Raw genomic sequence first — 13416 nt, forward strand, 5'->3', positions numbered from 1 at the left:
GGTTGAGACTGTGGGGTTTTCTAGATGTAGGATCATGTCATCTGCAAACAGGGATAGTTTGACTTCCTCGCTTCCTATTAGGATGCTCTTTATTTCTTTATCTTGCCTGGTTGCTCTGGCCAGGACTTCCAGTTCTATATTGAATAAGAGTGGTGAGAGAGGGCATTTTTGTCTTGTGCTAATTTTCAAGGAGAATTCTTCCAGCTTTTGCCCATTCAGAATGATGTTGACTGTGGATTTGTCATAGATGGATCTTATTATTTTAAGGTATGTTCCTTCAGTACATAGTTTGTTGAGAGCTTTTAACATGAAGGGTACACTGATTTTGGAATGCTCCCTCAGCGGCTGTTTATCTGGAATATCGTAATTTCTTCTTCATTTTGAAGGATCATTTTGTTGGAAATAGAATTCTTGTTTGACAAGTTTTTGTTTCTTTCAGCACATTTAGTATTTCCTCCCACTCACTCTGGGCTTCCATGGTTTCTGACAGAAATCATCTATTTATGTTACTTAGGATCCCTTGTGCATAAGTTGCTTCTATCTTGCTGCTCTAAAGATTCTTTCTTCATCTTTGGCTTTTGAAAGTTTGATTATAATGCATCTCAGTCTGGATCTCTTAAATTTATACTACTGGAAGTTCATTGAGTTTCTTTTCCTTCATACAATTTGGGACATTTTCAGCCATAATTTTTTTCAAATATGCTTTCTGTCCCTTTCTCCTTTTTCTCTTGTTCTGGGACTCCCATTATGTATAATTTGATACTGTTGATGGTGTCTTGTTAGTCTGTTAGACTCTGTTCATTTTTCTTCATTTTTTTTTCTTTCTGCTTCTCAGAATGGATAATTTCATTTGACTTATCTTCAGATTTGCTGAATCTTAATCTTTCTTCTACCTGAACAATCTGCTGTTGAAACCCTCTAGTGAATTCTTTACTTCAGTTGTTTTTTTTCACCTCCAGAATTTTTTTTGATTCTTTTTATAACTTCTTTTTATTTATATTCTCTATTTGTTGAGACATTATTCTCCAGGTTTCCTTTATTTTCTTATTTCTTTTAGATCTTTGATATTTAAGACAGTTGATGTAACACATTTTCTAGTAAGTCTAATGTCTGTGTGTTCTCAGAGACAGTTTTCATTCATTTATTTTTCTCTTTGAACAGGCCATTGTTTCTTTGATGTATTTGATTTTTTTTCTTGAAAACAGGACATTTTGATTATTATAATGTGGTGACTCTGGATGTTATATCGTCCCACATCCATAGTGATTTCTTTTGTTTGTTTGTTTATGCCTGTTGTGATTATTGTTGTTTGCTTGGTTGGTGAGTTTTTGAGCTAATATTGTGAAATCTGTATTGTTTGTTCTACAGGGCCACTCTTTTCTTAGTTCAATGGTCAACTAATGATTTGACAGAGATATTTTTAATGCCTGAAACCACAATTTAAAAACCAAAACAATAAAAGCCTCTCTCAGTCTTTGCAGATAGGATCGGTGTGCATGTTAAAACACTCTTTCAGTGCCTAGTGAGATAGTTTACAACACTGCTATAACTTCACTTTCTTCTTGTGTGGAGTTTGAAGGTCAGCCAGACATGAAAATTTGGGTCTTTTTAGGTATTTTCTTAGTATGTGTCCAGCCCTGGGAATGCACGTGACCTCTTAGATTTCCTGGTATAAGTGGGAGCTTTACAGCCCTTGTTCTTTATGTATACCTTTCCCCAGCCTCTTCTTTCCTAGCTTTATGATGAAATAAATGCTTTAATTTCTTAAAATTAAACTTTGAATTTTATTGTGAGAAAGAATCTTTTTTGTGGATTTGTGCTGTTTCTCTTTTGTAGTATTTTTGAAACATCATTCAGGCTTATGTGTGTTTTCCTACATTTGATCTGTTGCAAAGATTTATTATGGGGTGTGTAGATGCACATAACAAATTAAACAAAAATAATTCCATTTCTCATCAATTATTACAATGTTCTCCTGAAGAACATGAGCATTAGAAAAAAGCAACAGCTATGTTAATCAAAATAGATCAGTATACTTTATATCTCTTTTGGATAAGAAATATACTAACATCTCAAAATTATCAAACTTATGCTGGTTTTCCCAACATAAATAGAAATTGCTGACATCTTTTTTTCAGTGGCCAAAGAGGAATGAGGATCCTAATAGTGCAAAGCACAGTGAGAAGTTTTAGCCCAGTATAATTCTGATGGTTGGTCTCATGTACCTCCTTACTACACGCAGGGATACAAAAGAAATTCATTAGCCTTAAAATAATTCATGAAATCTGTAATTCAAACTCAAAGTAAGCCATATAATTTGGATCTATTTTTAAAAAGGAGACACTTTGTTATCTCGATAGCAGATTTTTTTAAAGCAAGGAAGTCTACAGTAATATAAACCAAAGCGTGGATCATTTTAGTGTATTCTTATTTGAAAGACTTTAAAATTTCAGTAATACCCTAAGTTGATTTTTACAAGCTTGCCCTTCACCAAGTTTAAATTCTATTATGTATAAAATAGGTCGATGTACACTTTATTCTTCTAGCTCTCTGCTGCCTACTCCCCATTCTTGCCCCGCAGCAGGACTTGATGTCTCATCTATTTCTTATGACAGGCAAAATCTTGCTTTGGATTTGACGGGGTCAGGCTTAGTGCTGAGGTAAAGATCCTTAGGAGGCTGGCGAACCAGGACAATCACAATGGCCAGGCACTGAAAGAAACTAGGTCTGCAGTTCTTGTCTGGATCAAACACAACTGCAGTGGATCTACAACCATCACAGAATGGGACCAGTACACACGTCACAGTCAGAAAAAAAGGTGAGGAAATTGCTGAACCTGGCAGTGACCTTTGGGTTCCAGCATACACTGATCCTGACTTATCAACGTTTCTGTTCCAAAAGTTCGGTTTTCATATAGTTGACTGAGCTTCAGAATACATTTTTCCTTGAAATATTATTGTAAGCTGAAGTTAGGTTCCTAGAAAATCAAGCAATGCCTAACTACAGGTATACAAATAACACATATGGTACATCATGATACTGATTGCATATAATAAAACAAATACATCTGTGCATTCTTTTCTTTAATAAACAAATTTGGAGTTATTTTTATGAGCACAGCAGTACAGGGGTGAAAAGTCTAGCCAGACAGGATTTGGGCATCAGGCAGGGCTCATGGGAAAGTTTCTGAAGGAGAAAGAGGCTACCTGTATTGCTAGCATCAGTAACTTATTAAATATATATGTATGTATGTATACATTTGTATGCATGCATATGTATGCCAGTTCTTTTTAATTGACTATTTGGATCAGTGTCTCTTCATTTGCTAATATTGATTTGAGTCAGTTATAGGGAAACAGGCCTGTAATCCTGACAGCTGGGTTTCCTTTCCAAGACGCCCCACTCATAGCACAAACTGTGCTCCATGTGCATGATGTGAATCTCCTCTTCCATCCTTGCTAAGGATGTGACTCAGGTGTAGAGTGAAAATCCACCAGCAGCATCCCTACTGGCGTGCTGAATAAGCCCTGCACAGACTTGCAGCTATGAGTACACCAGAGGCACCAGAGTCAGGCTGCAGCCCAATAGAAGAATATTATCTACCATCATGCCAGCTGCAGAATGCCAAACCCTGCATCTCCAAACCCTGCAGGCTTTCCGATGGGCACAGCTCTGGTACATAGAAAGTTTTCTAAGTTAAGCATTGGTGTGTTTTTTACAAGGCCTCTCAGGACTAGACAAAGATCATGATGAAATTAAGCCTTATTTCTTTTCTGTAGCATCAATCTTTAGATACTGTGTTGATACTGAATTTCAAGTGTCCCTAAATAAATTCCCTGTATTGCCTGAGAGTCACGGGTAGCATCTTCACAGGGAGGTCATGTTTCCAGTAATTTCAGCTGAGGCACGGCACGCTGTTCAATAACCGACCCAGCTAGGACGCCTCACATGAGATGTCTATTTCATTATCAAAGTCTGAATTTTCACTGCAGTGAACATGGTGTGAGCTACTTACAAATTGGCTAATATTACTAAATTTATTTGTCACCTTTGTGAAAATGATTTCAAAATATGCATGGGGCTGCTCTTTGGCACAATAACTGCTGATCATTAGACTTGTATGAGTTTCCTGTTGCTGCTTAACAAATTACTACAAAGTTAGTGGCTTTTCAACACAAATTTATTCTCGCACATCACTGGAGACCAGAAGTCTGGAATGGGTCTTGTGTGTCTGAAATCCAGCTGTGGGCAGGGCGGCCTCTCTTCTGGCTTCTCTAGGGGACAATCTGTGTCCTTGCTTCTCCCAGCCTCCGGAGGGGCCAGATTCCTTGGTTTGTGGCCCTGCGTCACTCTTGCTTCCACTTCTGCCATCAGATTTCCTGCTCTGATTCTGACACTCCCATTTTCCTCTTCTACGTGGCCTCATGATGACATTTGTCCCACCCAGATAACCCAGGAAAACCTCCCATCTCTAAAGCTTTAAATTCACCAAATCTGAAAAGTCCTTTTTGCTATAAGGGAAACATATTGACAGGTAGGAAGAGTTAGGACATGGACATCTTTGGGGACCACCATTTTGTCATAGCATCGATAGGAAATACAAATTTTGGCTTAAAACACAATAAAGTTGTTGTCTTGTAGTTCCAAAAAGGGTCCCAGGAGGCTGCAGTCAAGCTGTTGGCAGGATTGCATTTCTTTTGGACGCTCTAGGGGACAGGCTGTTTCTTGCCTCTTCCGGTTTCTAGAGGACATTTGTATTCTTAGACTCTTGGCCACTTTGCCCCGGCCTCTGCTTCCTCATCACATGTCTTTCTCTGAATCTGACACTCTTGTCTCCCTCTTAGAAGGACCTTTGTGATTGTGTTGGGCTTACATGGAGAATCCAGGATTATCTCTCCATCCCAAGATCCTTAAGCAAATCACATCTGCAAAGCCCTTTTGCTGAGTGAGGTAGCATACTCACAGGTTTGGGGTTTTGTGCATTGGCACATGGACATATTTGCAGTGCTGTCATTTTGCCTGCCACTGTCACACCTACTGCATTGATGCAGGATTTCCACAAGAATGAGGAAGGCTTCGATTTGAAGAAGATTTTAGAATTTTGGAGACTTTCTTTAATCACCTCATTGTCATTGAACTGGTAATAGCCAAAGCCTTTTTATCCTTTTTATACCCATCAATTATCTATTTCAGAGAATAAAAGAATTTTTTTTTTCTTTTTTTCACACAAGAAGACTGGACCAGATTGGTTAGGCAGTTTTACAAAGGTCACACAATTAGTTAATAGCAAAGCTACTCTAGAATTTGGCCATTTTACCCATCATAAAGCACTCTTCACCCATGAGCTGCTCCTGACCAAGCAGAGAGCTCTTTCTTGAGTTTAGCCCTCAATTACGATGATATAAATCCAAGTCGAAGCAATTATCTTAAATTATAAAAATGCCCGACTGGGCGTGGTGGCTCACACCTGTGATCCCAGCACTTTGGGAGGCTGAGGCAGGTGGATCGCAAGGTCAGGGGTTTGAGACCATCCTAGCCAACATGGTGAAATCCTGTCTCTACTAAAAATACAAAAATTAGGTGGGCATGGTTGCGGGCGCCTGTAATTCCAGCTACTCTGGAGGCTGGGGCAGGAGAATAGCTTGAACCTGTGAGGTGGAGATTGCAGTGAGCCAAGATCATGCCATTGCACTCCAGCCTGAGCGACAGAGCGAGACTCCATCAAAAAAAAAAAAAAAATCCCATTGCTTTATCCTAAAATCAAGATGTTCGTCAAAAATGGGACATTATGCTTCAATAAGTGAATGCTTCAATGTCTTAACAGAAATTGGAAGTGAAACAAAAATTGGACCTTTGGAAAAATACTGGATTCCTGGCTCTTCCAGTAATTCGGTGAAGTCTTTCCACAGTCAAGTTTCTTAACCTTTTGGGTTTGATTTTCTTTATCGAAAAAGTGAGGGTTTCAAGCAGGTGACCTAGCTGTCTCTCTTGTGCTATGACAGTCACCCACTCCACAGGGGCCTTGATCTCAGCTCTGTGTGGAGGCAGCTGGTTCCACATCAAGGCATTCCACATTTCAAGATCCCCATGAATAGAAGGCTTTCTTTCACTGAGAGATACTTTTTGAGTATTATAAAAGCATAGGCCATTTTTGAAATGTTTAGAGGGATCGAAAATTTAAATTTATTTCCTGACTGAGGCTGAAACAGTTCTTACTGAGAGATTTATCTGAATAATACATTCATGTGTTAGAGGAGAGACACTATCATAGATGAAGTATACTTTCCTGAGGTTTAGAATTCTAATTCTAAGGGGCTCTATAAAATTGGGAGAAGTCACAAGGCTCTCATAATAGCATTTATTGAGATGGTAATTGTAGAAAAACTGTCTTTTTTACATTTTTACTGGAGTTATTTTTTCTTTAAAAGTGTCCTTTTTTTAAATCCAGCTAAATGCTGTCCACCTGTGTTTGTGTACCCTCCCTGCCCCCACCCTTGCTGCATGCACACACACACACACACACACACATACACAAACACACACGCTCCTGCAATATGCTAAAAGCCAGCTCCTTGGTGTACATTCCTTGTCAGAATGCCATCTTTCAACATTGTCAGTGCAGTAATTTTCAGAAGGTGGGCAGTTCTCAGTGCCAAATGGCTAGAATGAAGCCCACCGTGGCAGAAGGAACAGCTCTGGTCCCTTTTTATAAACACACAGTGTTAGCCAGGAAAGGAGGAGGAACAAACCAGGAGCTGGCAGAGTGTCTCACGGGACCTTTGGGATGAGGTTTCCCTGGGGTCTGCTCTGAGAGTAAGGGCATGCAACAGAAACATCAGGTCTGGTGCCTGCAATGGCCTGGTGGATTGGAGCTGGATGCCAGCACAGAGCAAGGGGGTGGGAGTAACTTGGACTCTCCAAGTTGTCAATAACTCAGCCCATAGACTGGCTTCTAGGCAGCCTCCAGACCCAGTGGGAAACTGAGTGCCTGCTGGGGACTGGCAGACGTGGCAGTGTCTGGAGAGAAGACAACCATCTCCACATCCACCCTGATGATGGCATAGACTGTATGGGGTTATAGGGTTGTTAGCATCATTGTCGGGAGACTCAAAGAGTAGAGCTAGGGCTGCTGGTTGAGGTCTTCAGTAGCACAGCTGGGCTAAGACAGTCAGGTCACTTGAAACGCACTCCCTTCCACCCCACCTCAGACTGCTCCCCCGTGTGAGCCCCGCGTGTTCCTGTTTGAGCTGAGGCCACAGGCCAGCGCAAAGCGTGCCTCTCCTGATCAGAAGTGTTCTCTAAACTCCCGCAGTGCTGTTTCCTCGTGTGCTCGTCCTCACATTTATTGCTATGTATCTAATCTTATAGCTTTGTATATACTTCCTATTTCCCGACTAAAGTCTTCCTTCTTAAGGAAATTCTAGGTATTTTGAGCTCATTGTGATTTTGTCCTCAAGAGCACATCTGACCCGTTGAGATTCTCTGTTCCAGTATTGCATCACTTGACAAATTGCTTAAATTTGCTAACAACCATATAAAGTAACCTGTTTTCCTTTGTGTTGGCTGAATGCCATCCTTGTAGGCGACTTTTTAAAAGTTCTAATTTTCCTAATTCCAGTGTTTTTTCTTTATTTACCTTACCAATTTCATAGTCTCTAATAACAGCCCTTTTTCATAATTTATGATTGAAGAGGTCAATTGCAGGTTATTTATCAGGTCAAATAATACAAAAGTCCAGCAACAGCTAATTGATAATTACACATACAGACAGAAACACACACATACACATGCATTCTAGAATCAAATATTTAACCTTTCAATGTCATGATTTATTTTATTTTATTTTATTTTATTTTATTTTATTTTATTTTATTATTATACTTTGGGTTTTAGGGTACATGTGCACAATGTGCAGGTTTGTTACATATGTATCCATGTGCCATGTTGATTTCCTGCACCCATTAATTCATCATTTAGCATTAGGTATATCTCCTAATGCTGTCCCTCCCCCCTCCCCCCACCCCACAACAGTCCCTGGAGTGTGATGTTCCCCTTCCTGTGTCCATGTGTTCTCATTGTTCAATTCCCACCTATGAGTGAGAACATGTGGTGTTTGGTTTTTTGTCCTTGCAATAGTTTACTGAGAATGATGTTTTCCAATTTCATCCATGTCCCTACAAAGGACATGAACTCATCATTTTTTATGGCTGCATAGTATTCCATGGTGTATATGTGCCACATTTTCTTAATCCAGTCTATCATTGTTGGACATTTGGGTTGGTTCCAACTCTTTGCTATTGTGAATAGTGCCACAATAAACATACGTGTGCATGTGTCTTTATAGCAGCATGATTTATAGTCCTTTGGGTATATACCCAGTAATGGGATGGATGGGTCAAATGGTATTTCTAGTTCTAGATCCCTGAGGAATCGCCACACTGACTTCCACAATGGTTGAACTAGTTTAAAGATTTTGGTGATAGGGGAAGTACTTCTGTTCTAATGTTAGATATAAACAAGACTGACTTTTATATACCAAGAATGAAAAGAAGATATATGTACATGTAGAAAAACTCAGGCTAAATGAAGTTGAAATCATAAGTGAAGTGGTAGATGTTTATAATTCTCTTCTTATTCTGTGAATATGTGTGGAATATCATTTAAAAAATCCTCTCCCAGGCAGGCGCGGTGGCTCACACCTGTAATCCCAGCACCTTGGGAAGTCGAGGCCTGCAGATCACCTGAGGTCAGGAGTTTGAGACCAGCCTGGCCAACATGGTGAAACCATGATCTCTACTAAAAATACAAAAATTAGCCAGGCGTGGTGTCAGGCGCCTATAATCCCAGCTAGTCAGGAGGCTGAGGCAGGAGAATTGCTTGAACCCGGGAGGTGGAGATTGTGGTGTGGCAAGATCACGCTACTGCACTCCAGCCTGGGCAACAGAGCAAGACTGTTTCAAAAAAAAAAAAAAAAAAAATCCTCTCCTTGCCTGAATGTGAGACTTTTGTGTTGTGTTCTAGGTCATCTACACACACAGGCCTCTGTAAGTCACTCCATCTTTGGGGAAACCGTCCATCAAAAGTTGTGGCAACAGAAGATTTCCTATCTTTGATGGACACAGACCTCCCTTCCACTGACATGTATTTTAGTTTCATTCAGAAAATACGTACATTGACTACTCAGTCTGCAATTACCGTGTGAATTATGTGCCCAATTTAACAGCAAAAGTTAATCTATTTTCACAGAAGGAAGTGGTAAAAGCAAAAATGGATGTTTACATTTTGATTCTCACCCTAGGCTAATCAGCGACATTCAGTCTTATATAACAAGGAATGAACAATAGCACTAATGTAACCTTGAATTATTATTTGCTCTAAAAATAGAATTATAACATGCACTCAAAGTTGAACGTTTTGTATCTTCATCTTTCATTTTATGTAATTTCATTTATTTTAAATAATGGAAAGAAAAACTAACGAACAGAAGATAGGCTCATTAATAAAATTTAGAATCATTCGTAATTGGCAAAGGTGGTAGAGAAATGAAAACACCACGGTGTGATGGCTCTGGGAGTGCACTGACTTCCTACAGAACACAGCCCTGCCTGTGCCGTGTATGCCTTTCAGGGACCTCTGCAGCCAGGGCCAGGCAGCCTGGGTGATTGTCATGGCTCCACCACTGAGCAGCTCTGCATTCTAGGCCCCAAATTCCTTAATATCCACACCTCGCTTTTCTTCTTTGTAAACTGAGATGGTCATAGCACCAGATCTCCCCGTGCTGTTAGGGTGAGATGAGTCAATGCAGGTAGAATCCCTCACAGGCTGCCTGGCACAGACATGCCAGCTCTTGTTACCATCATTATTGTAGTTACCAGTGACAGTGGTAGTGCTCAGTGATATTATAATTTGGAAGACTAGGCCTGGATTAAAAAATAATAATTAGGGTGTACCAGAAGATTGTTATGATATTACAGGTTCACTTACTATACATTTTCATATTGGCCCATTACACAATGGTTATAGCCAGGTTCCGGTCAAAATTTAGGCGTGTAGGAAAACTGCGCTAAATGTACCACAAGAAGTTATAAGTGAAATAGTAGATATTTGTAATTGTATTACTTAAACTTTTTCTGTATTTTCCCATATTCCACGAATATATGTGCATTTATTCTACATTTATATTTTTTGAGCTTATAAGCCGTTTTAGAAAATGCGTATGTTTTCAGTCTTGTCAAGGATAGCTTTATGATAATGCTCAATAAGGGATAGGAAACAAAGAATAAATAACTTTTAAACGCATCTTAAATTGTTTTACAAGTAGTAATGTATGTATAGATACACACCCTAAGCCACCGAACTGCTGAATAGATTTGATTTAAGCCTTATTTCTGAATGATATTCACCTACAACACAAACTTATGTAATTTGGTGGGGATAGTTCAGATAATCTCATAAAAGACATTAATTTTTAAAAGTACTTTATATGGCTTTCTGGGACACGATGGTGGCTCAGTGAATAGCTAGAGTGAGAGAGTCGTTGAAAGGTCTTAATCTTTTATTTTGCAGCTTGACCATCTCTGCAGAGTGCCCCATGCAGCTTGAGGACTTCCCGATGGATGCGCACGCTTGCCCTCTGAAATTTGGCAGCTGTAAGTTATTTTCACAAGTAAGAGCCTTGGACATATACTTTGGGGATCAATTCCACATTTATTCAGAAGAATTTAGGTTCTGCATATACATAAGCACAATAGGATGCAGTCTGTTTAAGAAGCCTGGAGACTGTTTTGTTCTCCCCAGACTAGCTTTCTTGTCTGTAAAATGAGGTCATTAACACCTGCCATACATCACAGATTAGGATAAACTATGACAATGCCAGTGACATCACTGAACAATCTGGAATGTGCCCCTCTGGGGGTGTTTCTTCTCAGATCTCCACCAGACAGTTTCTTTTTTGTTTTTGCATATCAGATTACAGGTCACCTTGTCAAAGGTGACCAGTACCCGGTACTCAGCCAGTGATATTTTTCATTGTGCTGCAATCATTGCTGTGTTGACTCACTTCTTCTAGAATGTTCCATAAGAGCAATAGCCTCATCTGTCGTGTTCACAGTCAGTGCTCACCCAGAACCCTCAGCGTTTTGGGAAATATGTGTTGCTTGAACAAATAAATTATTCATATCACAATACTGTAGGTATACACTTACACAATTCTAATAGGAATTCCTGGATTCCAGCCATTCTAGACAGAGGAATTGACAGTTGAGACAGTTGAAAAGTTCTGTGTCTTACGGGAAAATGTAATCCATTTTCTTTACTGTGACAATTAGAATGTTTAAAAATATTCTTGAAATATTTATTTCTCCAAGTATTAAATTTTGTTACACTTATTGTTTCAGCATCATCCCTACATGTGAGATATTTGGAGCAGACTTGAAACTGATCTAGTTTCCATCTTTCTTTTTACTCTTCACTTGTGCACATGCTATATGAAGTTTTCACTTTGAAAGCAGAATGTTCTCGTTGAGATGAAGCATGAAAACTATGTGGGTTTGAATCCTGGCTATCCTACTCCTCTGCTGAGTAATTGTGGGCAAATTAATTAGACTGTGTGAGCCTCTTTCCTCATTTGTGAAATAGATGAGGGCTGTTATAATATGTTTGAAACTGGCAGAGTAACACCAGTTAAAGTGTTCAGTAAATGCCCATCATCATCATTACCATAAAAGTTCATTGTATTTATAGCTTCTTGACAGGATGCGTGTCTCATCACTATAAATCATCTCTCTTTCACCATGTAATGCCTATAGAACTAAGTTTTGTCAAATATTAATATTGCCACACCAGTTTCTTCTTTAATTCTTGCCTGGGATATTTTTCTACTCTTTTTTTTTTCTGTTTCCTGTTTCATTATATATCCAAGTTGAAAAGTTCTATGTCTTACTGGAAAATATAATCCATTTTCCTTACTGTGACAATTAGAATGTTTAAAAATATTCCTGAAATATTTATTTCTCCAAGTATTAATTTTTTTACACTTATTGTTTCAGTGATTTTCCTTTCCTCTTTGAAAAGAAACACCACTTGTTGAAGAGACTATCTTTTCCTCATTTTTATATTCTTGGCACTCTTGTCAAAGATCAGTTGACTGTATATGCATAGATTGATTTCTGGACCTTCTATTTTGTTCCATTGGTCTCTATGTCTGTCTTTATGCCCATGCCATACTGTTTTAATTGCTGTAGCTTTGTAACATATTTTGTAATCAGGACATGTAATGCCTCCAGCTCTCTTTTTTCTCAAGATTGTTTTGGATATTTGGGGGTTTTTGTTATTTCATATGATTTTAAACATTGTTTTTCCTATTTCTGTAAAAACTGCTGCTGGAATTTTGATGGGCATTGTATTGAATCTAAAGATCACTTGTGGACATTTTAATAATATTAAGTTTTTCATCCGTGAATGAGTGGTGTCTTTCCATTTGCTTGTGTTTTCTTTAATTTATTTCATCACTATTTTGTGGTTTTCAGTGTATAGATTTTTCACCTCCTTGGTTAAGTTTAATAAGTATTTTGTTCTTTTTGATGTTATAATAAGTGAGATTGTTTTTCTAATTTCTTTTTCAGATAGTTCATTGTTAATATATAGAAATGGAACTAATTTTTCATGTTGATTTTGTATTGTGAAACTTTAATGAATTTATTGATAAGTTCTAAAAGTCTTTTGGTAGAGTTTTTAGGGTTTTCTGTATGTAAGATCATGTCATCTATAGACAGGGAGAGTTTCACTTTTTCCTTTATGATTCGGATGCCTTTTATTTCCTTTTCTTGTTGAATCGTTCTGGCTAGGTCGTAAAGTATTATACTGAATAGAGGTGGTAAGGGTGGGTGGGCATCTTTGCCTTGTCCCTGATGCTAGAGAAAAAGTTGTCAGTTTTTCACCATTGAGTATGCAATTCACTGTGGGATTTTCATATGTGGCATTTATCATATTGAGGTAATTTTCTGCTATTCCTTGTGTATAGAGAATTTTTATCATGAAAGGATGTGGAATTTTGTCAAACACTTTTTCTGCATCTACTGAGATGATCAAATGGTTTTTGTTCTTCATTCTCTTAATATGATGTATTACATTAATTGATTTTCGTGTGTTGGACTTTCTTTGCATCCCAGAGATAAATTCCGCTTGGATATGAATCTCTTAATGTGCTGCTGAATTCAGTTTGTTGACACTTTATTGAGGCGTTTGGCATCTATATTCATCAAGGACATTGGCCTCTTATTTTCTTTTCTTGGAATATTTTTGACAGCTTTTCATATGAGAGTAATGCAGGACTCATGAGTTTGAGTCTTTGTTCTTCTTTAGTTTTTTTGAAGAGTTTGTGAAGGATTGGCATTAATTCTTCCTTAAATGTTTGGT

The 13416-nt window shown here is 38.4% G+C and overlaps 1 protein-coding gene across 3 annotated transcripts in view; it reads left to right on the forward strand.

Annotated features, from left to right (window-relative positions):
• GABRA5 (gamma-aminobutyric acid type A receptor subunit alpha5) overlaps positions 1 to 13416 on the forward strand; it is an 89238-nt gene that overhangs the window by 38107 nt on the left and 37715 nt on the right. For all 3 annotated transcript variants that reach the window (XM_032175235.2, XM_032175236.2, XM_032175237.2), the window contains exon 7: positions 10567 to 10649. In XM_032175235.2, coding sequence (XP_032031126.1) covers positions 10567 to 10649 — 83 coding nt within the window. The remainder of the gene's footprint in view (positions 1 to 10566; positions 10650 to 13416) is intronic.

Source organism: Hylobates moloch, unplaced genomic scaffold, assembly GCF_009828535.3.
Source record: "Hylobates moloch isolate HMO894 unplaced genomic scaffold, HMol_V3 SCAFFOLD_14, whole genome shotgun sequence".
Classification (NCBI taxonomy): domain Eukaryota; kingdom Metazoa; phylum Chordata; class Mammalia; order Primates; family Hylobatidae; genus Hylobates; species Hylobates moloch.